General features: G+C 45.7%; 2 protein-coding genes across 2 annotated transcripts in view; both read right to left on the bottom strand.

Annotated features, from left to right (window-relative positions):
- Nucleotides 1–885: 885 nt before the first annotated feature.
- LOC148776451 (uncharacterized) lies at nucleotides 886–5182 on the bottom strand. Its single transcript, XM_088839657.1, has 2 exons — nucleotides 4971–5182; nucleotides 886–4508 (listed from the first exon to the last, which is right to left on the bottom strand). The coding sequence occupies exons 1-2, from the start codon at nucleotides 5107–5109 to the stop codon at nucleotides 4177–4179; spliced, it is 471 nt and encodes a 156-aa protein (XP_088695783.1). The 5' UTR covers nucleotides 5110–5182; the 3' UTR covers nucleotides 886–4176.
- A 137-nt stretch (nucleotides 5183–5319) lies between these two features.
- The window catches only part of MYO1E (myosin IE), a 217380-nt gene continuing 196942 nt past the window's right edge, over nucleotides 5320–25757 (bottom strand). The window contains exons 26-28 of the mRNA XM_088839655.1: nucleotides 24526–24727; nucleotides 10269–10438; nucleotides 5320–6371 (exon numbers count right to left, since the gene is read on the bottom strand). Of these exons, the coding sequence (XP_088695781.1) occupies nucleotides 6295–6371; nucleotides 10269–10438; nucleotides 24526–24727 (449 nt within the window). The 3' untranslated portion in view covers nucleotides 5320–6294. The remainder of the gene's footprint in view (nucleotides 6372–10268; nucleotides 10439–24525; nucleotides 24728–25757) is intronic.

Genomic DNA, 25757 nt, shown 5'->3' on the forward strand with positions numbered 1-25757 from the left:
GATGGAAGCCCACCAGGCTCCCCCTTCCCTGGGATTCTCCAGGCAAGAACACTGGAGTGGATTGCCATTTCCTTCTCCAATGTGTGAAAGTGAAAAGTGAAAGTGAAGTCGCTCAGTCGTGTTCAACCCTTAGCGACCCCACGGACTGCAGCCCACCAGGCTCCTCCATCCATGGGGTTTTCTAGGCAAAAATACTGGAGTGGCTTGCTCAACCTAGAATGTGTTAAAAGCTGCCTCCTGTAGCACTGAGGTCCACAGGTGCCTGGCTCTGTGCTCAGCTATGGTGTGCGACTGTCCCGTCCCCAGAGGGCTGTCTGACTCTACAGAGGCCTCATCCGTCTCCCTGGGTAGGCCAGGCTGCCTGACTAGTAAGCCTGTAAGTTTGGAGCATGGGCAGGAACTGGGTGTCTTTATATGTTGTGTCTTAGTATAAAGTTTTATAAATATCTCTTGTTGAGTTAGTGACGCTTGTTCCCATGGCAGCCTTAGACCCGCTTAGTCACCAGTGTGAATGGTGATGAAGTGAGACCATGAGAGGGAGATTTCCTGGCTCTGAATGGCAGTTATTTCCTAGGGACGCTTGAGCTCCAGCTTCTCATCAAGAAAGGATGGGTTTTTATAGGTGTATTCTAAAGACATTTTAGAACTTCTTTATTACATATTTTGCTTAGTTAAATAATAAAATACCCTGACTCAGGAAATCCATACTTCCAGGATGTCATTTAAAAAAAAAGAAAAACAACAACTAAAAACCTTTTAAGATATTCATGTGCCAACCAGGTACCTAAAACTGAAGTGTTATAAATGTGAAATAAGCTGTAAAAGTAGAAATCATATTATAAAAACACTGAAATAGACAACGAGATGACGGGAGCCCAGTGTTTGAAAAGCTGGGTTGCTCGGGTAAGAGTGTACTTAGCAGCTGTGGGGCCTCTGTGCTTGTAAAATGGGGATACGAGCATCTTCCTCGGGGCTTCCCTGGTGGTCCAGTGTCCAGTGCAGGGGGTGTGGGTTCGATCCCTGATCAGAGAAGTTAAGATCTCATGCATGTTTTGCCACGGTGTGGCCAAAAAACAAGGTATCTGCCTCACAGTGTTGTACTTAAGTATGTCAAGCAAGTATTTGGAGGTGCTCAAATGTGTGTGGCTGTTAGTTTAAGGTTGATGGTCTTGTAAAGAGGTGGACTCTGGGCATTCAAAGATACGTTGTACATAGCTCTTTTTAAAAATGTTTTTATTTTACAATGTATTAATCTCTGTTCAGCAGGGTGATTCAGTTATACATATATTGATATATTCATTCTTTTTTTAATATTCTTTTCAGTTATGGTTTATCATAGGATACTGAATGTAGCTCTCTGTGTTATACAGTAGGACCTTGTTGTTCATCTAGCCATTCCATATATAATAGCTTATATCTGCCAATCCCACCCCCCAAGCCCATCCCTTCCCCAAACCTCTCCCCCTTAGAAACCACAAGTCTGTGCTCTACGTCCGTGAGTCTGTTTGTGTTTCAGACAGGTTTATCTGTGTCATATTTAGATTCCGTGTTTGAGTGGTGTCATACGGTATCTGGCCTCTTCCTGACTGACTGCTCTTAGCACGATAATCTCTTGTGGTGCCCATGTGGCATTATTTTGTTTTTTTGGCTTAGTAGTATTCCATTGTATATATGTACCACATCTGCTTTATCATTCATCTGTCAGCTTATTTCCACATCTTGGCTATTGTGAACAGTGCTGTTATGAACATAGGGGTGCATGTATCTTTTTGAATTACAGTTTTGTCTGGATATACGCGCAGGAGGGGGATTGCTGGATCAAACTAGTTTTCTGGGGAAACTCCATACTGTTTCCCAAAGTGGCTGTACCAACCTACATGCCCACCAGCAGTGTACAAGGGTTCCCTTTTCTCCACATCCTCTCTAGCATTTGTTATTTGTAGAGGTTTTAATGGTGGCCATTCTAATCACTGATGTGAGGCGGTACTTCACTGTATTGAATAGTTTCGATTTGCATTTCTCTCATAACTGGTGGTGTTCAGCATCTTTTCATGTGCCTGCTGGACATCTATAGACATTGAGGAATGTCTCCTAAGGTCGTCTGCCTATTTTTTGATTGGGTTTTTTTGTTGAGTTGTATGAGCAGTTTGTTTATTTTTTAAATTAGGCCCTTATTGGCTGCATTGTTTGCAAATACTTCATCCCATCTGTAGGTCGTCTTTTTTCTTTTTTGTGGTTTCCTTTGCTGTGCAAAAGCTTGTGTTTGACTAGGTCCTATTTATTTTTGCTTTTATTTCTATGGCCTTGGGAGACTGACCTAAGCCAACATTGGTACAATTTATGTCAGTGAATGTTTTGGCTATGTTCTCTTCTAGTTTTATGGTGTTATGTCTAATATTTAAGTATGTAAACTATTTTGAGTTTATTTTTGTGTATGGTGTGAGGGAGTGTTCTAACTTCATTGATTTGCATGTAGCTGTCCAGCTTTCCCAACACCACTTGGGGAAGAGACTGTCTTTTCCCCATTGTATATTCTCGCCTCCTTTGTCAAAGATTAATTGACAGTAGGTCTGTGGGTTTGTTTCTAGGCTGTGAGTCATATTTGTAAGGTTTTGTTTTTAGGTTTCTGATTTTTGAAAGATATTGGCAGTTTAAAGGTTAACAGACTATCAAACACCTTAATATTTGTTTCTGGTTCTAGCTGGGCATTGTCCTTGCACTTTCTCATTTGAAAAGTGGACATTTTAGGCTAGGACATGCTGGTTAGCAGGGTACGTGGTCCCGTACGCTGGAGGGGAAGGCATCAAGAAGAGCTGGGAGGAATAAAAGTGAGACGGGCAAGACCTTGGGAGACAAAACAAGGAGGAATGGGGGCAGCAGTGCAAAGTGGCTTCCATGCTCATGACCACAAAGGTGAGGGGTCCAGTGAAATTGTTAGGTTCTCCAGCAAAGATACACTGTGCATGCTCTGCTCCCACACCCGCACTTTACTCCCAGGACTTTCCAATGAAACCACCCAGGAAATCACCTATACCAGAGGCAGGACAAGCCGGGCCTGCCCAGTAGCACACAGGTCTGGGGAGCTGAGGGGGACTCATGTGGGAGAGGATTTGGGTTGTGTACACGTCCTGCTCTGCAGCAAGCCTGGAGACTTAAGTTCTGTGGGTTCACAGCCATGCTGTCCCTCACTTGTGCTTGTGAGCATCTCTCCCTTGAAGGAGGCATGGCTGTGAGTGAGCTCTCAGCACTGGGCCAGCTGTTCTGGGCAGAGACTTTCCCCAGCAAGAGACTCCCAACCCCTGCATCTGAGGCCACAGGACTAAGTTCTAGGCAGCAGAACATGAGTGGATGGGGTATGTGCATTTTGGAGGGACTGTCCTTTAAATGGGAAACTGCACTCCTCACCCCTTACTGCCTTTGTGGGGCAGACTTGGCGACGGGTCAGGTGTGATGGGGGGAGGTGGGTGTGGGTGGTTGCACCCCTGCTGATAGGGGAGCAAGCTCATAAGGAAGACTCAGCTTTGCTCTCTTCACGGGTGTCAGTCTTGCTTTCCCAAACATTGTGCAAAGTTGACCCTTTGCTTAATGTTTTCAGGAAGCCAGGCATTCTCCCTACCTGTGGCATCCTCTGCTTATTAGCACTTACCCTTCTGTGGTTCTCAAAACGTGGCCATGAGGCCAAAAACTCTTCCTAATACTAGGATGTTATTTGCTTTTTTTTTTTTTACTGTTCATTCTGTCAGTAGTTTACGGTGGAATCTTCCAGAGGCGATGTGACATGTGATGATGGAATGTGCATGTTCACTGGTGTTTTAAAATGTTCTCAGTTTGAATTTCTAGTATGGTAAACACTGATGACTACAGCCCACAAAAGCAGAGCTCTTGGAGGTCGTTAATAGTATAGAAGAGTGTAAAGGAGTTCTCAGGCCAAAGGGTTTGGGAACTGCTGGTCCACTACCAGTCTGAACGCCTCTGCCCTAGGGTCCACATTCAAGCTTGAGCCTGTGGTTCTTGGTTACTTTGTATCATCAGCTGAAGGGATCTGTCACCTTTTCATAATGAAACAGTTTCTACACACATGCCCCTTCTCCTACACAGGATGACAAGTTCTAGGAGGTGGGGATGGCCCGTCACCCTCTCCATGTTCTCCCTGGTTAAGTGATTCCTGAACTAGCCTCATGTCTGTCTAAACAAAATGGCAGGCCTGGCTGGATCCAGATGAGAGAAACCCATATTTAAGTCTTTACCTAGAAACATCAATGCCATCACCGATTCGGGCAACGCCCAAATTCCTGGAGCCCGGCCCCGGACTTCGGTGTCAGTCACCATGCCTGGGTCCAGCCTCGTGTGGGAGTCAGGCCTGGGGCACATGGTGACACCCAAGGCGATCTGGACGGTCCTGCTCCTAAGGAAGCGGCCTGGCCTTGGGGCTGTGGGGAGTCTGTGACACTCTTCTGTCTCCTTCATCCCGCTCTTCAGTGAGTCCAAGTGAGTGAAATTGAAAGTCCCTTGTGAAATACAGAGACTATTAGTGTCGGTAGAATTACCTTTCCTTATGTCATCACGTCACGGCTTTCTTTTCCTTCCTTAAGTGGTCACAAAATGGAACTGAAATATACTTTAAACATTGTTAGCAATGATATTTGCTCTCTGCTCTTGAAGTAGAACAGAATTATTTGCCCCAGTATTATAACAGTATTAAATTCAAATACATTTTCCTCCTAATATGTAATCCCTGATAATTTTTTTCCTTTGGACTTGGAGACCCCAAAATGACAAAAAGAGGTGTGCCATCAAATCCTACTTTCCCAGGAGCTTAAGACTGGCTGTGACAACCAGGAGGAGAGGTTGAGACCATTCCTTTGTTGGTGGACATGACACTGTTTCCAACTTCTCACTGCTATTGCAGTGAACACTGTCTTGGGGCGCTAGCACTGCTTTAATTAAGTACCACAGACCAGGTGGCTTACCAGCAGAAATCTCCTGCCTCAGTTGTGGAGGCTGCAAGTCCACGATGCAGGTGTTGGCAGGGCTGGTCTCCTCTGGGGACCATGAGGCTCTGTTCCAGGCCCTCTCCCTTGGCTTGTAGGTGGCTGACTCCTCACTCATCTTCTCCCTCTCTCTGTGTTGATCTGTGTCTAAATCTCCTCTTTTTATCAGGATGGTGGTTTTATTGGATTAGGGGCCCTGCTGATGACCCCATTTTAACTCCATCATCTCTGTGAAGAGCCGATTTCCAAATAAGGTGCTGGCGTTTCAGACCTGAACATACCTTCTCTTGTCAGGGTGGACACAACCCAGACACAGGTCACGAAAGAACAAGGTGGTTCACTGATTCCTTTATTTTGGAGGTCAGGGGAGGAGACACGGAGTGGGGGCAGAGGAGAACTCCCAACAGGCAAGGGCCGGGAAGGGTGTGCAGGGACTGAGCTAAGAAGCAGTAACACTGATGGTTCTATAGTCAGAAAGGAGTGGTGCACGTCTGTGAGTACCTGGTGTGAGTCTTGTCATAAAACCTATCTTAAGAATAAGTACAGTGGGACGCTACTTAGTACATTCATACACATTTCTACCATCTTGAGATTTTTATATATACAGTATATGATCTGGTTTTTTTTAATAAATGTACAGCTTGAAAAAAAAAGAAGATCCTTCTCATAATAGGTACAGCATTAAACATGAAAACCAACATGGGCCAGCCACATACCAACTGAAGACCCAGAGAGAGCCTGGCCCACAGCCCAGCACCTGCCCTGCTGCCTGGCAAAATCAGCAGCCCATGCATCTGTGGGCTCAGCGGGCCCTTGGCATCTGCATGGGAAGTGCCCACTCCCGCCAAGCCCCCCCGCGCCTGCAGAGAGCGGGTCCCCCCTGAGGGCAGGTGACCGAGGAATGCACATGTCAGGTAGGGAAGAGAGGGATGAGAGAGACGTGCTCTTCAGCTAAAGGCACTTGTTAGCGGCCACCCATGGCCGTCCCCTGGGCCTGGTGAGCGAGCAGGTGCTGTTTTGATAGAGCTGGCAAGGTCTGCATGGACCTTGCCAGTCCTCTCACCAGGTTTAAATAGAATAAATAAATCTTGGTGGGTGCTTGTTTTGCCCTCCTGGGATCCTATGGAGTGACACTCCCTGTCTCCAACCCAGCTCTGCGAAGTCCTCCACGGGCAGGGGGCCGAGGAGCTCCAGGCCGCGCAGAAGCAGCTGCTCGCTGTGGATCAGGAGGAGGGCCCCCACACGTCCCCTCCCACGTGTGCCTGAAGCTCCTTTGTCCCTAGCGGTGGAGTCTCTGCACGGCTTAGATCTTGGTCACGTAGTTGTTGGGGAACAGGCCCTGTTTGCCACGTAGTCGCCCTGTCCACCAGCCAGAAGGGTCTGTGGGGACACAGAGATAGTGAAGGTGAGTCAGGGCCTCTGCTCCCATAGGTGCACCCACAGGCAGAGACTAGGCTCCATCCATGTTCTTTCTCATGTTCTTTTAATGAAAATCAGACGTGCGGATGTGCCTCACAGGCCCCCTTCCAGAAGAAGCCAGTGCCCAGTTGTGAGGTTTTGCTGCCCGTCTCTAGTGGTTGGCCCCATGGGGTCTTCCTGCCTGTGAGGCGTGCGGGCTGCTGGGCTGGCAGCCTGTGAGGCTGGCTTGTGGTCTGATGACTCTAATCCTGCATCCCCTCTTTTCTTTCCCAACTTGCCTTTCACACGGCTTACTCCACCTCACCATCTTTCTGGGAGAACTGATCTGCACCACTTCACCATCCTTACTTCCCAGCTTAATCCCAGTCCCTCACCAGTAGTAAGTATTTGGTATATATTCTTCCAGACCTTTTTCTGTGATTATAAACACACATTCATTTTAGACAGGTCATTCTATATCTTACTCTTCTGCATCTTGCTTTTCAGTACTCAATCATCGTTCCATGACTGCATCTCATTTTTTAAACAGCTGCATTGTAAACCAAAATTTGTATAGCCATTCTGTTTTTTGCTGTTAATGCGATAAATGCCCATGTGCAAGTAGTTCTATAGGATAGATTCTTGGAGCAAAGAATATGGACCTTCTATTATCCTTTAAGAAAATCTAGTTTACTTTTTGTGATAGATTATCCTTTTGTACTTTTGAAAGTGCATGTGAAAGTATTAACAGTGATTACAGCCACCCAGATCCCTTCTTGGAGGGCAAGCAGTATTACCTATTTCTTGTACTTTCTTCCAGAGATACAGTTCATGTCTATAAAGTCAAGTATTTGTTAAGAAGCCAACAACCTTCTGTATGTAAATGATAGCATACTATGTGTTCTGTACTTTAACCTTAATAATATAGACTAAAGATCATTTCACATCTGTACATAAAGAGCTGTATTCTATAGATATGCCCACTATTCATATCACTTGCTTAATTTTATTTCATGTTGGCCTCTTGTTGATTAGGAGTTTTTTTATATACTAGTGAATCTATCACATGTTACAAATGTCCTTCTTCCTATTTTTATTAACTCTGACATATTATCTGAGCAATTAAATGATTATTTTACAATCTTAGTTTTCTATCACTTTTAGAAATCCTTTCCCACACTGACACTATAAAGAAAAGAAACCCTATACTTACATCAAGGACTTCTGTATTTCTTTTATGCATGTAAGTATTAATTTATTTGTAACTGACCTTGGGGGGAGGGGTTAATATATAAATCCAAAGTAACAGTTTTGGTAAATACTGTTAAATTTCCTTCCCTAAAGTCTTATTTCAGCAGCAAATAGTGAAAGAAGATACCTATTTCTCTGACTAAACACAGACTCCATATATTTGCAGTGACAAAATCCAGAAAGTTCTAAAAATTGAAAGTTTTCTATAACCCATCTGATGGCCAAACTTGACCTGAACTGACTTGGGATTGTTTATGATGTCTTTGAGTGTGAAGGCTCTTAGTTTCCACAGCAGAAACTGGCTGATCTAAGCTGTTGCCCTGGGAACTGGAAGCGGTGTTATATACATGATGTGTATATATATTACATGATGTTTATATATACTCCATTATTAACTTTGCAAAAGCTCTGATTTCTGAACCTCAGTTTATTCAAAGGATTTGGATAAGGGAATGTGGTGGATTCTCTCACATTTTAATCTTTGCTGACATCACAGGAGGCTCTGCTGTGCACTGATTGCCCCAATAGCCTTTGTCCACTTTGGGGCTGGATTATTTGTATTATTTACATAGAGGAGTTATTTATATATGTAAAACATTTTTTTTCCTAGTCTGTTTTCTATCATTTAACTTTCCCAGTGCTATTCACCACGTAGGTTTCAATGTAGCCTTTTTATGAGGTTAAATTCTATATGGTTTTTGAGTTTGACATCTTCCATAGGAAGATTTTTCTCACCCAAAGATTAATATAATATTCTAGGTTTCCTTCTAAGACTTTTATAGTTTAGTCATACATTTTCAGATCTTTAATTCATCTGATATTTATTTTGTATATGAAGCATATAGCAAACCTTCTTTTCAAAATGGAAAGTAACTCTATCCTTTCCCCTGATTTCAAATGCCACATTTATCATCTATTAAACAGACACAGGGGTCTGTTTCTGGATGCTATTCTATCCCTTTTATCTGTATGTCAATTCCTGCACTCACACCACACTGTTTAAAGCAATACTTTATAGCATGTTTTGATAACTTTTAGGACTCTATATTTTACACAAATATATAATTGTTTTAATTATACCCACTGTGTTATTTCTAGAAAACTTTGAAAATATTGAGAAATGAAAAGAAAGTAATACTGAAAAGAAAGTTCAGCTCTTAAGGGAACATTTTAACATTTTCTACTTTTAAAAACATTAAAAATTTTTTTCTATTCCATGTGTTTTATATTTTTACAAAAATGAGACTAGTTCAGCCTCTAATTTTTCCTTTTCTTCATGAACATTTTTCCATTTCAATAAATGTACTGTACTTCTGCATCATTAACACAAAAATTTTTGCTTCCAACTTCACTGAGTGGATATGGCAAAGCTTATTTAACTAATCCCTGTCACTGGATATTTGGTCATTTCTCATATTTTTGCTGAACAACGCTGGTGATAAAAATCTTGTTTGTGTTACTAAAAGTTCATTTCAATACTTATTTCTATTCCAACTTTTTGAAGACTATTAAATGGCTTAAAATATTAATACCTGTAGAAAACCAGGTGGTTAAAAGGAGATTAAAAATAGCACCCAGAGGCTGCTTAGAAGGACTTTGGTCTGGGGACCTAGAATTCTTCTGGGAGTGAGAATTGGCCACCTCTTCCGGAAAGTGGCCCCTGCTGGGGAAACACTGTCCACTCAGATTGTCGTTGCTCTGCTCCTACTCCTCGGATGGCTCTGCTCTGTCTTGACAACTTGTCTTAAGCCTGACACCCAGGGCTTCCGTGACCAGGCCACTCTGGCTTCATTTCATCCCCTATGACATCTCCTTGGGGGTTCCTCACCGGGGTCAAGTGTCAGCTCATTTTCCTAAAATGACCTGCTCTTTCTAGCCTCCAAGGCTCCTCTCCCTGCCCGTCCCCTCCCAACCCCCCCAGCCCTCACCGCAGATGTCATTTCCATCAGGGTACTTTTTCTAACATCCTATGTTAGGAGTGATCTTTGTTTTTCATGCTTCCATAAGCAGTAATGTTTGTGCTAACATATCTTCTCTACCAAATTAATAAAGTATCCAGCCGTGCCCACAGACCAGACCATTTTTATAGTGGATGTTACAGGTTGTCTCCCTGGCTTCCATTCCATCTACCTTCAGTATGAGAGGCCATGAAATCTGGGTGGGATAGACCTACCTACCATTTCCTAGGGCAATCCCCGCCAGGTCTAGCCCACTTAGGGTACAGCATTTGCCTTGCTACAGAGACTGACTCAGGAATGGGCCCATGACCACATTGGTCCAGTCAGAGTGAAATCTAGGCTTTCTATCCAATGGCTAAGAGAAAAAGTTTCAGAAGTAAAATGGATTTTAGACGTGGTTTGATCTGTTGGCCTAGAACTGATGCAGTCTTTTTGCTGCCATGAGGAAAAACAGCCAGAGGAGGGAAGAAATACAAAGGAGAGAACAGAGCTGACAGAAATATTAAAAAATTAAGCTGGAGTTTAATTTCAGTTCAGTCAGCCTGAAGCCTGACCTACCTCTTCAAATTTCAGTTACAGGAGCCCATAAATTCTGTTCACATTTAAACTAGATTTTATAGCCTTGTGACTGTCTGCTCTCTGAGCCTATCGCAGGCAGCTGTGCACTTACCTTCTTTGATAATATCAATAATGTCATTGGCGTTGAAGCTGAGTTCATCTGTGTCCTGAGCATCATAGGCATACAGAGCCTTGCACTGTGGCACCTGAGGCTTGGGCTTGGGCTGGGGCTTGGGTCTGCCTCCTGCTGGGGGAGGCCGGCTGGTGGTTTGTCTCCGGGCCCTGGGGAGAGAGTGGAGGCGGGTGAGATGGGACCCAAGAGGAGGCAGTGGCACTGTGTGCTGGTTTGGAGCCTGGAGCCGACACTGCTCGAGTTCAAATCCAGCCGCATCCTTAGAAGGACATGTCAATCTCTAAACTTTCTTGGAGAATAAAACACCCTTCCTGACAAGGTCGGTGCAAAAGCACGTAGTTAATTCTGCATAAACATTAGCTGCTGTTGCTGTGTTCCCAGCATAAAAGGAAATATGTAAGACAAGTTTATAAAACATATTCACACATCTAGATGATGATATGACAGTCACATATGTACTCCCCTCACCCCCAACTGTGAAACCAGAACTCTGCCACAGAAGCCTCCAGGTGCCTCTCTTCAACTGCAAGCCCTCCCAGAATGAACCCCTGGCTTGCATTTTATATTAATAATTCTGCTTTGCTTTGTAGTTTTGCCATGCACATAAGTATCCCTAAACAACAAACATAGTTTACCTGTTGAACTGTAAAAATCACACACTTCTATAACTTGCTCCATTTCCCCGCCCTGGCCACGATGCACAGCTTGCAGGATCTTAGTTCCCTGACTAGGGACTGAATCCAGGCCACAGTAGTGAAAGCACCAAGTGCTAACCACTGGGCCACCAGAGAAGCAATTCCCTCACTCGTTCCATTTTTGAGATGAACACTGTTGATGCAAGTAGTTCTGACTCATTCATTCTCATGGCTTTATATTTACTATTCCATTCCATGAATATGTCACCATTTACTTATCCAGTCTACTGTTGATGGTCATTTGAGATAATTCCAGTTTCATTACAGAAAAATGCTGCTATGAATGTTCTTGTGCAGAAAATTTATCCAAAGTAACTTCTCAGCATCAGCACTCCTGATGCTGTGGGTATCAAGATCCTTTGTTGCAGGGGGTATCCTGTCCCCTGCAGGGGATTAAACGACATCCCTTGCCTTTACCCCACAGATGCCAGTACCACCTCCTTGACCTGGTGATGATCATCAAAAATATCTCCAGTGCTGAGGCCCTAATCCAGTTTTAAATGTATTTAAATGTCTTCTAGCTTTAAATGTATTCCTTCTACAAACTATGCTTCCTCCAGTCACCATTCATACCTTGTCTCAAAGGCATGGTCCTAGTCAGTGAGATCTTGAAACATGTCTGGAATAACTCTTTATTAAATATGTTCATCAAAAGCATTTAGAGAATGCATTTAGGAAACAAATATAGCTAACATCCCCTTGCCCCTTTAAGGACTAACTAAAGTGAAGCCTATGTTCATTTGCTTCTGAAAGAAACTTAAGACTTCTTCTGAGAAGGGCTGGACTGAACTCAACACAGTGGGGCTGACTGTTAGGTCTGGCTGTTAGGTCTGGCCGGGCCTGTTAACACCTGTGGGAGGGCGGAGGAAAAGGGAGGGTATTTCCTGGGGCCTGAGTTCTGGAGAGAAAAAGCACATCCAGTTTTGAGCTGTGCTCTGAAGAGGCCAGAGCCTCACTGTCCTTGCTGAGGTCCTGTGACAATAGATGCTACTGGGTGCTGATGAGCAAGTCAGATCATGAGGAGATGGCCGAGGGTAGGGGCGTACTGGGTGCTAGCTGTCCCCAGCAGGGGTGGGGTTCCTTGAGTGCTTCCTGGGACTCCCTGTGTAGACGGGACCAAACCCCAAGGTAACTCAGGCTCCACTCTTCTCACATCAGCCCCCATGTCCACCTTCCCACCCCCACCAGGCACTGTTATTGAAGAGGAAAGACACTGTATAGATCATTAGCATGACATAATTTCCTTCCTAGTCTATTGGAAATCCCCATCACCTGCTTGAGAAAGCAGGCTGGCTGGATAAGCAGGTTTTTAATTAAGTAACCTATATATTAGAGATGTGTCAGCATTTGGTTAATAAGAGTCATTAGCTTGGATACCATAAGTCCTCTGATTTCCCAGCAACAAGGAATGGGGTGGGGGAGCGGTGTGCATTTAGAACAGCCTGGGAGGGAGGAAGCCTGCAGTCTGGCACTTCCAGGGAGTGGGGTTGGGAGGGTATGTGCACTTATGCACACATGTGCACACACATACACTCACCAAATATTCATAGATGGGGAGCTGGCCTTTTTTTTGTCCATGGGGAGAAACCTACCACCATTAATGCAGGTTGTTGGGGTGTCTGGAGCCCAAGAGTACTGGGACTTGGGTGCACTCTCTGGGCAGGGGGCCCTCTTAGCGTAGAGGCAGAAAGCTGGGTGACTCTTTGAAAAGAAGGGCCAGCCTGCTTGCAGCCTTCCCAGGAGTCTCCCTCCTTGCTCCTCTGCCCACCTGCCTCCAGCTTTGACTGAGGTCACCCAGCTTCTCCCCTCCATGTCATTCCTGCCAGTTGCTTTTTCAAGGCTCCCTGAACATCAGCTCAGTGTTATTAGTTTACCTCACTTTCCACCGATGATCCTTCTAACAGCTTCCCCGGCCCCACTTGCTCCCAGCCTCTCATCCCGCCACAGGCCACATTGGCATCTTCCTACCTCTCTCCGTGCAGTCCGAGTCCTGGCTGGGTTGAGGACCCCTGTCCGCATACTCCTAGTTTACATCCTATTTGCTGGTGGCAAATATACTTTCCCCACTAAGATCAGGAACAAAACAGAGATGTCAGCTCATCAATATGCACTGGAGGCTCTACAGCCAGGGCAATTAGTCAAGAAAAATGAAAGGCATACAGATTGCAAAAGAAGTGAAAAATACCTCTATTTGCAGATGAGATGAGCTTGCACATAGAAGAGCCCAAGGAATACACTAAAAAATACTACTAGAATAAAAAGATTCAGAAAGACTAGGACACAAGATCAATATACAAAAATCAGCTATATTTCTATGAACTAGCAATGAGCAATCTAGAAAAGGAACTGAGAAGACAATTTCAGTCACAATACACAAGGAGAATATTACTTAGGAGTAAATTTAACAAAAGAAGGATGATTCCATTCACACGAAATGTCCAGAAAAGACTATACTGACAGAAAGTAGATTAGTGGTTGCTGAGGGCCAGGGGAGGGAGGGATGATTGCTAGGGAGAAGGTTTCCCCCTGATTATACTAAAAGCTGATGAACTGTATTTTGAATGGGTTGATGTTATGGTATGTAAATTATATCTCAAGAAAGCCAACTCAAAAATAAAAACAGTAAGGGGCTCTGCCTTGCAATGCAGGGGACACGGGTTTGACTCCTGGTCGGAGAAGATCCCACATGCCGCTGGGCAGCTAAGCCAGAGTGCCATAACTACCGAGCCTGTGCTCTGGAGTCTGTGCTCCGTAACTACTGAAGCCCTCACGCCCTAGAGCCGGTGCTCCACAACAAGTGAAGCCACTGCAACGAGAAGCCTGCGCAAGGCAACTAGAGAGCAGCCGCTGCTTGCCGCAACTAGAGAAAGCCCGCACAGCAACAGAGACCCAGAGCAGCCATACACAAATATTTCTTTAAAAGATACTTGCATAAAAAATATTTTTAAAATAAGTAAATTGCATGGGCCCCCCTGGGCTCTGCAGTGCACTCTTGATACCCAGAGTCAGCTCAGCCAGCTTGTGTACAAGCAGCTGCTGGGTTTCCCACCCAGGAACTGGGACACAGTGGAGGAGGGGATGGAGGACCATTTAAACACCTGTGTGAACACAGTCACTGTGTGGTCCAACCATTCCAAGCCATCAGAGCCTACTTCCTCAGAATAAGTCAGAGTAAAACCTCAGGGATTACTGGGGCATTGGGTTCCCGTGTACGGTGGACATTGGCTTGATTGTCCCAGGCCCTGGACAATGGCTGCCATGCAGTGTAAGGTCATCTGGTCGTGTATCTCTTGGCTGAATGGGGCTCACAGTGCTCCACAGTCGGGAGGGGGAGATTCCAGGCAGCTCTGAAATGGGGCCCTGTTTGCTGGGGAGCAGCAGTATCGACGAGGTGAGCTGTGTCTGATGGGGAATGGATGTGGGGGTGGAGAACAGCTCAGCATTCTGCATCGGGAAAGGGGCTGTTTAGGCAATCCCGAGGTCACCACTGTCTGGCTCCTTCCTGTTTATATGTCCCCTGTAACCAGGAAAGGGGACAACTGTCCAGTAGGGCAGCACCTTCGCCAAGTGAGCCCTCCTCCCCTCCGGTCACTTTTGCCTCATTCTCACATCTAAGCATGTCCTCGCTCTTGTGAGTGTCAACAGAGGGGGTGTGGTCTGGGAACCCCTGCCTGGAGCTCTGGGCAAGATACCATGCTGGGCATTTTCAAACGTTGCTTCATTTAGCCTCACAACACTCCCACGAGACCGCTGACGTGGGTTCCTGGAATTTCCTGCTGGCTTCATCAGCGAATGGCACGATGCATATGCAGCAGGCTCCCAGAACTCCAGCCACACGGATTTTTCTGGCCCCATGCTCCCCAGCCCGCTCAGAGCACTGCTAATTCCCGCTCAGCCTTTGTTTCAGCCCCTGCAGCATCCTCTGGTAGCCTGTGCCTGCTCTGAGCAGGGGGTGGGTGCGCTGGGGACAGGGGCCTGTGCTACCTGTCTCCCTCGCAGGACAGCAGAGTCCATGGGGGTGGCTCTTCTCACCACGGTAATCCCTGGACCTGGTGTCAGGCCCAGGAAGACTGTGTGGCCTCAATCTGCACGTCCTGCAGGAGTAGTATAAGGGACTGTGGCTTGAATCGGAGTCAGTACACTGGATCTGAGGCCCAGTTCTGACACTGGCTGGCACATGACTTGGATACATCACTTCACATCTTTAGGGATCTGTCTTCATAGGTTAAAAAGAAGGAATTCTGGCAGTGGCCCTGGCCCTTTTCCTAATTCTAAGACGGCTTTCCAGAGTGCTTTTAAGATCGCTCTTGTCAGACCTACCACGGAACACAGGACACCTGCCCCGATGGGGTGATCACTGGTTCTTTACTCACTGCAGTGCAGACCTGGAAACCCTCACACAAATCAGCCAGAACAGCCATTTTCCTGGCTTGGTTGGACAGACTCAGCCTTCAACCTAGACTATCTCCTTCCACCACTAGGTGGCGATCCTGTGCAGTCAATAAGGAAGAGATGACGGCTCCTTTCTACCAGCTACCAGAAATTAAGGACACCTCTCTCGGTCATGAAAAAGGGATTCAGACTTTCTTACCTAGCAAACAAGACCCTCGTGCCCAGAGTGCAGGAACTGGCCTCAACCCAGCCTGTGAGAGCAGGCTGTCACACTTTCAGAAATTTTGTGGGTCAGTTGTTAAAGAACCGTTAAAGATGAAATCTGTGGTGTTGGAGAAGACTTGAGAGTACCTTGGACAGCAAGGAGATCAAACCAGTCCACCCTAAAGGAAATCAACCCTGAATATTCACTGGAAGGACTGGTGCTGAAGCTGAAGCTCCAATACTACCTGGTTCGGAGAGCCGACTCATTGGAAAAGACCCTGATGCTGAGAAAGATTGAGGGCATGAGGAGGAAGGGGGCAAAAGAGGATGAGATGGCTGAACTCAATGGACATGAGTTTCAGCAAACTCCAGGAGATAGTGAAGGACATGGAAGCCTGGCGTGCTGCAGTCCATGGGGTTGCAAAGAGTTGGACATGACTGAGTGACTGAACAACAAAGGTGAAATCAAAAACATCTGTGTAAGTTAAATTAAAAGCAAAGGTAACAAATACTCATAATTTGACCCTCCCTAATTATTTTACCACATTTTATATCTATCCATGCTACTAATGTCTGCTGCCTGCATGACGGTGGGAGATTGCATCTCCTCCCAGCTCTGCGACCAGTCGGGGAGTCACCCTGGTAGCTTGAAATCAGCCATATAGAGAGCGGAAACTAACAAATGTTACAGCTTTGTCTTTTCATCACGAGAGAGCATACCATTGTCCCTCATAATAACTCATTTTACTTGTCTGAAAGCACTTAGACTAGTTTTATTTTATAATGGATATGCAGGATTTTATGGGACTTGCCTGCTGGCTAAGCAGTAAAGGATCTGCTTGCCAATGCAGGAGACCCAAAAGATGCAGGTTCGATCCCTGGGTTGGGAAGATTCCCTGGGTTGGGAAGATTCCCTGGAGAAGGAAATGGCAACCCACTCCAGTATTCTTACATGGAGAATCCTATGGACAGAGGAGCCTGTGGGCTACAGTCCACAGGGTATCAAAGAGTTGGACGCGACTGAGCAACTAAACAACAACAATGCAATATTTAGACAGTTTTTCAGTTCAGTTCAGTCGCTCAGTCGTTTTGGTAGTGCTCATATTTTGATATTTGTATTCCAATTAAACCTCACATGATTGAAAACTGTGTTACTGGGATAATGGGGGTTGGAGCAAGAATTTCTGAATCAAAATGACAAAGTTATTTTTCCTATTGCCATTTCAATAACAAAGGTTCACTGTATGCAGATTTGTATGTAGTTATAAAACTCCACATCACAGAGCAAATCCGGTTGTTTCATTATGTGTAACTCTGGCACAATGTAAAGTGGCTTTGCTGTTACCATGTGACCCATCATTTCAGTGTAATCTGTATAGTCGGCCCTTCACATCCTGGAGTTCAGCATCCCAGATGCAGATACAATCAACTGCAGGCTGAAAATATTTGGGAAAAAAATTCCAGAAAGTTCTGAAAAGCAAAACTTGAATTTGCTGGGCAGGGTAACTATTTACATAACATTTACATTGTATTCAGTATTACAGGTCACCTTCACACAGACGGACACGACTGAAGTGACTTAGCAGCAGCAGCAATGTTTTAAAGTACACAGGAGAATGTGCATAGGTTATATGCACATACTATGTGCGCGCTCAGTCACTCAGTTGTGTCCAACTCTTTGCAATCCTCTGGACTGTAGACCACCAGGCTCTTCTGTCCATGGAATTTTCCAGGCAAGAATACCAGAGTGGGTTGCCATTTCCTACTCCAAGGGATCTTCCTGACCCAGGGATCGAATCTGTGTCTCCTGAGTCTCCTGCATTGGCAGGTGGATTCTTTACTACTAAGCCACCTGGGAAGTTATAGTAAATATATTACTTATGGACCACAGATAATTGAGCAAGGAGATCTAGGCAGCCTGTCAGGCTCCTCTGTCCATGAGATTTTCCAGGCAAGAATACTGGAGTGGGTGGCCATTTCCTTCCCTAGGGCGTCTTCCTGACCCAGGGATCGAACCCACATCTCCTACATTGCAGGCAGATTCTTTACTGCTGAGCCACCAGGGAAGCCCTTGCAAATACCATTCCATATTATATAAGTGACTTGAGTATGCATGGATTTTTGTATCTGGTGTGTGTGTGTGATGGAACTACTCTCTGGTGGATACCAAGGGACTGTACACATTTACCACTTTACTGTGTTTCAGTTCAGTTCAGTCGCTCAGTCGTGTCCGACTCTCCGCGACCCCATGAATTACAGCACGCCAGGCCTCCCTGTCCATCACCAACTCCCGGAGTACACTCAAACTCATGTCCACAGAGTCGGTGATGCCATCCAGCCATCTCATTCTCCGTCGTCCCCTTCTCCTCCTGCCCCCAACCTTTCCCAGCATCAGAGTCTTTTCCAGTGAGTCAACTCGTCGCATGAGGTGGCCAAAGTATTGCAGTTTCAGCTTTAGCATCAGTCCCTCCAATGAACATCCAGGATTGATCTCCTTTAGAATGGACTGGTTGGATCTCCTTGCAGTACAAGGGACTCTCAAGTTAGTCTTCATTAAAAAGAAGACTTTTTACATCAGGTCTTTTTCTGAGTAGGGTGCTAGACATCTAATGCAGTCACATCATAACCCATACCACAGTCTCCTGAGTCATCGGGCACATCACACCCAGTTGGCTTTGTGAAAACCTGCACTGATAGAGAAGCCCTGCTTCAGTGCCTGGGGAGACCAAGTGGCGCTGCGCCCTGAGACAGCAGGGCGCTGACCGACCTATGAGCCCTTACAGACAGCTGTCCAGCCTCACAAGGGGCCAGAAGCCCACAAGAACACAAAACACCAAGTGACGTCAATGACGGAGAGACAGGGACTGTTCATTCACTCTTCATGGGATGTGAGTTGTTCTGGTGATTGGAACAAAGGAGGTTTAACTAGAAAAAGACTGTAGAATAGCACAGCACAAGAAGGAATTTTGGATTTTATTTCCGTTACTGAAACACAGCTAGTATCTACTACAGTCTAACTTCTCAGCTTTGTTTGGCTTTTGGTCTGGGACCACAGAGAGCAGCATGGCTTTACATGTGTGACAGTCAGAGAAGGGGAGTGAGAGAGGTTGTCTCCCTTACTAGTCCCCTTGTCTTGGCTTCCCTAGGTTGCCCCATCACCCCCCCGCCCCCGTCATTAAAGCCAGCAATTCCTGAAGCTTAGCCCCTCCGCAGTCTAGAGCTTTAGGCCAGAGGTTTGAGTTCTTGTGGATAAAGCCACTGGGCCAGGGGACACCCACTTTTCAATCTTGGTAGAATATTAATATTTCTCTGTAAGACCAAATCACATGAATAACAGTCATAAATACAAATAGGACTTTCCTGGTGGTCCAGTGGTTAAGAATCCACCTGCCAATGCAGGGGATGCAGGTTCAATCCCTGGTCCAGGAAGATGCCACATGTCTTGGGGCTTCTAAGCCTGTGTGCCGCCACAACTCCTGAGTTCATGCACCCTAGAGCCTGTGCTCTGCAACAAAAGAGGCCACCGCAGCGAGAAGCCAGAGCACCTCAGCTGCAGAGCACCCCCCGCTTACCGCAACCAGGGGAAGCCTGCGCGCAGCAACGAAGACCCAGTGGAGCCAAAAAAAAAAAAAATGCAAATAAGCTTTCAAGTGGCATTGTGCTTTATAGTTTACAAAGCCCTTATTTAATCTTCACAAAACCGTGAATGGGCTTGAAATTTCTATGATAACTGGCTCTATGATACAGAGGAGGACACCAAGGTGTGGGAAGATTAAGTGATACACGTGAGCTTGTCAGCTGGTAATTAGTGAGACAGTCCGTGTGCCCAGCAGGGGCACACAGAAGGCACATGGTTCAGTCAGTATTCAACAAGTGAACCAGGACTCACACCCAGTCCTGGCTACTGTGAACCTGGCTTCCCTGCAAATGGCCAGGCCACATTCTGTGAATTTCCCTGCAGCCCCCATACCTCTGGGGCACCCGGGTGTGCCTATGTCACTATGCCAGTGAAAGCTGGGATTAAGCTTTCAAGTATCACGTCTTTGTGCTGCAGATGTGAAATTTATGTCTTAAAATTCCAAGAAGGAAAATAATGGCATTTTATTTCATTGGCTCTTTAAAATATGGTCTGTTCCAAAAGGTTGAATCTATAAACATTACTGGAAATGTGGGAATGGATGCCAGAAATTCCTAGGCTTTGTGTCTGCCTGGGCCAGGCTATGGCTGCTGCTCCTGTAGATTATGGGTTAAGAAATATTGCTATTGGACACTTGTTGGAAATTTTAAGCCCTTTGAAAAATATGACTCCATTAGGAGAATCTTGTCAGGAGATACCCAGACAGCATTTACATTTTTCGATCGATCTCTCTTTTGTGGCATGGCCAGAAGCCCAACCACTGAGCACTTTCAATATTTTTCTGTTTCTCCAACTTCCAGTTGGATTCATCTCTGGAGTATCTTGAAGTTTCCTGAAGTGGTCCTCCCCTGAAATGAACCACAGGATTAAAAAGGCCAACAGAAAAAAAAAAAAAAAAAAAATTCTAGTCTGGGTTTTAATGCTTCCAGTAATGAACTGGAGGTGGATTATGTACATCTCAGTTACAGGAGGGAAAATATAAGGCACATTTGATTGGTAAATCAAGTGTTCCTATGGAGCCAGAGCAGAGCCTGGTGAATGAAATGTTCATATGATTCTTGTGTTACCTGTCCTCTTTTCCTGAGAATCAGGACAGATTTTGAACCCTAAACAGACTGTTGAAAAGGTATGCTAAGGGACTATGCGATTATAATTCCTTCTATATCTTAGTTTTCTTGGATAATGATTATGATGATGACAACAACTAACATGGCATGGCAAGGGTAAAGAATCCACTCGGGGCAGTAATTTAGTGATGGTTTCATGCTCTCTCCAAAAGCAAACACCAAAAAACCCAGAACCCAACTGACTGAACCCAAACAGACTGACAAAAACTTTCCTGAATTAACTTGAGGTGCTAATTACACCATGTGATTTTATCCACATTACATGATCCAAAAGAAATGACTACTTCTATTAAATGTGTCTGTAAAGAAAAGTGCACTGGGGGCTTCCCTGGTGGTCCAGTGACTCCATTCTGTTAATGCAGGGGGCCCAGGTTTGATCCCTGTCAGGAAACTAGATCCTACAAGCTGCAATGAAGATCTGAAGATCCCTCTTGCCATAAGCAAGACCCAGTGCAACCAAATAAATAAAATTTTAAAGTGCACTGGGGATGGGGGAGGGAAAGGAAAGAGGAACCTAAGAGTTGAAAGTCCAAGGAGACCTAGAGGTAACCTCCCTTTTATAGGTTGGTAAATCCAAGGGCATCATTTGAGGCAGTGATGTAAACAGGAACTTCTGTCTTTGTGGAAAGGAACCAGCTAGGAATCCCTGTTTGCTCAACAACCTCCCATGGGAAACGCAACTCATGTTTTCTTGGCAACGAAGAACTGTTAAATGTAGGTAATCAAAAGGGCCCTGAAATGCTTGTCTAAGGTCTTTGGCCACATTAGAAGTTATTTTAGCTTTGACTTGATGTGTTTTAGAAAATAAATACTAAGCAAAAGCTCAGCTGTTTGATCAGGGTATGACTTCTTAAGGAAGAATCTGCATCACTGCAGATTTAAGTGTACAAAGAGGAGGCTGCCTGAGATGTTATAGCTATGGGACTCAGTGTGCCTCATGTGAGTTTTATACAGAGGAAAATCTTACTGTCTAGTAGACAGGAGTGAAGGTTCCCTCCTTCCAGTTTCACAGCCACTGCCAAAATAGCATCACGTATGTCTGATCTTTAAGCTTAAAGGTGGCAAAGGTGTGATAAGACTTAAATAGGGAACAGCACAGCTGTGGGCTGGAAGGGAGCAGCCTCGGTTAAGACACAATGTTCCTAAATTGCTTGCATTTTGGCTGACAGATGCTCCCAGCTGGCTGGTGTGCAAGTCTGTAACTTGCAAAGCAGCCTGGAAAGATGGTTTTGCTTGCCAAAACCAAAGCAAGTAGGAAGCTAGCAGACAGAGCTAAGAGATTTGGTGCATTTTGCTGACTGGTTTTAATCCCCTGCCTACTTTGGGAACTCAAACTGGGCCCAGGAAGGCTTGTTTGATTATTTTAGCTCCATCCATCTGAGTAGTGGAGATCTGGATTATGGAGTAAGAATCCTGTTGCTGCAATAGCACCCCTCAATTCACCTTTACACAGAAACTTCCCTGTTTTTATCAAAATGATTTGATAAAAGTGTTTTTCAAAATGTGGTCTCTGGATCAGCAGCATCACCATCAACTCAAAACTTGTTAGAAATGTGAATTCTTGGGCCCCATCCCAGTCCTACTAAATCAGAAATGCTAGAAGTGGGCCAGTAAGTTCTCCAGGTGATTCTGGAGCACATTAAAGTGTGAGAACCACCTCTTTAGACCAAGCCAATCAGGCAAACTATGATCATGAGAGCTGGTGGGATAGAACTACATATGCAGGAGTGGTGGGAGCAGGGAGAGAGATGTAATAGAAGGTGGCGGCCACCCTCTGATGGCCATTTGTATAAAACCAAGGTGCTCGGACTTCCCTGGTGGTCCAGCGGCTAAGACCCCAAGCTACCAATGCAGGGGGTGCGGGTTTGACCCCCTGCTCAGGGAACCCGGTCCCACATGACACAACGAAGACCCTGCATGCCATAATTAAGAGCCAGCACATCTGAATAAATAAATATTTTAAACCAAAGTGCTTTCCTCTCTGAAGGCCAAATGAGGGAAGACTTGCCAAGGGAAAAGGAACACGGGGAGAGAACCTGGTGAGGTCTGGGAAAGCTCCTGAGTCTGCTGCCTTTGATAAGGCCTCAGGTGAATGGGTGGCTCCCTGCCCAAAGGAAGGAGCTGTTGCTTCTCACCCAGCACTGCTCTAGTCTGTACACGAGTCTCCTGATCACACTCAAAAGTTCTTTATTATTCTACAGACACGGAAAGACTAGACAATGGAGGTGGGCACAAGGGAGGGGAAGAGTGGGCTGAGCAGTCCCGTTACGGGGTTCAGTGGAGAGAACTATCCACCACTGAGGATCGTGTCAGAGACTCTGGCCAAGAGTCAGAGGTTCCTTAAAAGCCACTAGTTCACATCAACAGATCAACAGATAAAGAAGCTGTGGCACATAGATACAACGGAATGCTGCTCAGCCATAAAAAGAACACATCTGAGTTGCAGTGAGGTGGATGAACCTAGAGCTTGTTACACAGAGTGAAGTCAGAAAGAGAAAAACAAACATTGTTTATTAATGCGTATATATGGGATCTAGAAAAATGGTACTGATGAACCTATTTGCAGAGCAGGAAGAGAGATGCAGATGTAGAAAACAGAAAACTTGTGGACACAGTAGAGGCAGGAGAGAGTGGGATGAATCGGGAGAGCAGGACTGACATATATACACTACCACGTGGGAAACAGCTAGCTAGTGAGAAGCTGCCGAATAGAACAGGGAGCAGAGCCTGGTGGTGTGGTGACCTCAAAGGGGTGGGGTGGGGGTGAGGGGATAGAGGCTCCAGAGGGAGGAGGTACGTATCTACATAGGGCTGATTCACGTTGTTGTGCGGCAGAAACCAACACAACACTGTAAAGCAATTATCCTCCAATTAAAAAAAATTAAAAAGTCACTAGTTCGGCCACCATGAGACAGAAAGTGCTTCATCACCATCACCACCGTCTTCATCATCAAGCTACAGCTGACCGAGCAGCCATCTACGTGCCTGGAACCATGGTTCAGTTCAGTCGCTCAGTCGTGTCCAACTCTCCGCGACCCCATGAATCACAGCACTCCAGGCCTCCCTGTCCATCACCAACTCCCAGAGTTCACTCAAACTCATGTCCATCGAGTCGGTGATGCCATCCAGCCATCTCAATCTCTGTCGTCCCCGTCTCCTCCCACCTCCAATCCTTCCCAGCATCAGAGTCTTTTCCAGTGAGTCAACTCGTCGCGTGAGGTGGCCAAAGTATTGGAGTTGTTTTATTTAAATTCTCTCTAGTCCTCCCAGCAACCCTGCAAATTTGGTGGTATCACACCAGTGTACAGATAAGCAAAATGCAGCCCGGAGGAGGTAAGGAGCAGGCCCAATGTTAGTTAACAGGGGCTGAGACAGGATGCTCACCCTTCTCTGGTATATGACACAGTCACTCTAAATACTCCTGTCTGTGGTTTCCATCTGCCCTGGGACTAAATACTTCCAGGGACAGGGTGCTCCTTACATCCTAGGGCAGTTCATCTTTAGGCTACTGGAGTGCTATTTTGTTTATTGGTGCCAAAATCTACTTCCTGGCAGAGTTCACTCCCTTGTCTTGAAGCCAGCCCTAGTTACACGCCAGGTGACTCCACAGGACATTGCCAACTCCTTTTCCCCCACTGATAACTCTATCTGCACAGAGTTCCATGAATCTTTTACTTCTTTCAACTAAAAAGCTGGTTTCTTTCCTCCTCTCTTCTGTTCTAGAAAGGCAGACAGGCTCTTATTTTTAAAGCCTTGACAGTCTATATTCATAAACAAACATCTACACCTCATAGAATGCTGGGATGGTATTCCTTATGTTTCTAACGGCTCTTTGAGTCACTGTTTATGGACCTTTGGCAGAGACATAAATCAACAACCCCATCATTCCTCAACCATCCCAGAGAGCAAAATAAGTTACAGGGTGATTCAATCTCAGGGTGGAAGGGAACCCCTTTTCTAGTGTTTCCAGGATAAGGCCTTTGACATCTACTTGGCTGTACTTTTTGAGATGCCAACCTAGAGCCTCACAGCCCTGGGGCTGGATGAGGCTGGGTGACCACACGTGGGTGCAAAACTCATCTTGAGAATCACACACAGATGATGCCCCAAGTTCTTGAACTCTGGTGTGACTGATGGAGATGGAGGTCACAAGGGTCACTCACAGGAGGTGGCACTCTTACCCAGCAGCACCCTGATCTGGGACCTTGAGGAAATCCAAGCTCTCCAGCGCCTGTGACACTCGGTCCGAACCGATGGACTGCTGCTGTGGCAAAGGCGGGCGTGCCATGGACGTGTACAGGCTCTTCTGATTTGACTTCTGGTTTCCAGCAGCATAGGGATATGGCACAAACTGGTTTTTAATGACTCCATTCTGATGCGATCCTAAAAAGAGGAAAACAGAAGAAAACAAAGCTGAAAATTTCTGATCCTTTGCTAAAAGGCTCTTCAAACTTTCCCCCTCTATTAGCCAAGAGCTTTGCCAGGCCTCAGTTTCCTCATCTGAGGGCATAACTGCTAATATCATACATTGTGAAGAATAGACCCAAGACATCGTAAACTGCCTGGCAAATGTGTGGAACATCGCAGACACTCATGTGTGCTTGTTGAACTTGACATTAGAACTACCAGATGTTCAGGGTTTCAAAGCCAATAGTCAAAGAAAGGTAAGCTTCTGGATAGTTGGAAGGCACATTTTTGGGTCTAAGAAAAATGATGAGGTTATGATTCAGAAGGGCTTGCAGGCAGCTGTAAACAGCTGGACATCCATTTTGAAGGAGTCAGTCCTGGGTGTTCTCTGTGAGAGCCAGCCATGGGAGGTGGAGAGAGCAGTCCACGCGGGCAGGGGAGATGTGGCCACTGGTTGGATTAATCTGAACAGAGCAAGCTCTCCTAGTCAAACTACTGTTCCTACTCAAGATCACATTATCCGTTAGGTAATGGATTTCGGTGCTGGACTCCAAACCACACACCTTGCCTGAAAGGGGAACTGTTGTTCTGTTATGTATGCAGAAGCCCTTATCTCTTCTCTCACTCACAGGTTTGAGCAAGAATGAAGGGGAACAAGGCTCCCCAAGGCACGCCCACCACAAAACCTCTTCCATCCCAATTAAGAGAACAACTCTTTGGTACCAATGGGATGACACTTAGTTTATAAAGGGGACGTGAGGTTCAGGTTTGCCTGCCTCTGATAGCTACTTGACCTTGAGCAAGACATGTGATCTTTCAGAATGTCAGTTCAGTTCAGTTCAGTCGCTCAGTCCTGTCCGCCTCTTTGTGACCCCATGAATCACAGCATGCCAGGCTTCCCTGTCCATCACCAACTCCCGGAGTCCACCCAAACCCATGTCCATTGAGTCGGTGATGCCATCCAACCATCTCATCCTCTGTCGTCCCCTTCTCCTCCGGCCCCCCA

This window comes from Moschus berezovskii, chromosome 9, assembly GCF_049115385.1.
Source record: "Moschus berezovskii isolate FMDL1 chromosome 9, NW_MosBer_1.0, whole genome shotgun sequence".
In the NCBI taxonomy this organism is placed as follows: Eukaryota; Metazoa; Chordata; class Mammalia; order Artiodactyla; family Moschidae; genus Moschus; species Moschus berezovskii.

Bases quoted from the DNA above. Each gene is read 5' to 3' on its own strand.
- LOC148776451 (XM_088839657.1), bottom strand. From the start codon at position 5,109: ATGAGTGAGGAGTCAGCCACCTACAAGCCAAGGGAGAGGGCCTGGAAC. The intron at 4,509-4,970 runs GTAAGCCACCTG...GTATTTCACAAG, and splicing joins GAGGCAGGAGATTTCTGCTG to GGACTTTCAATTTCACTCAC.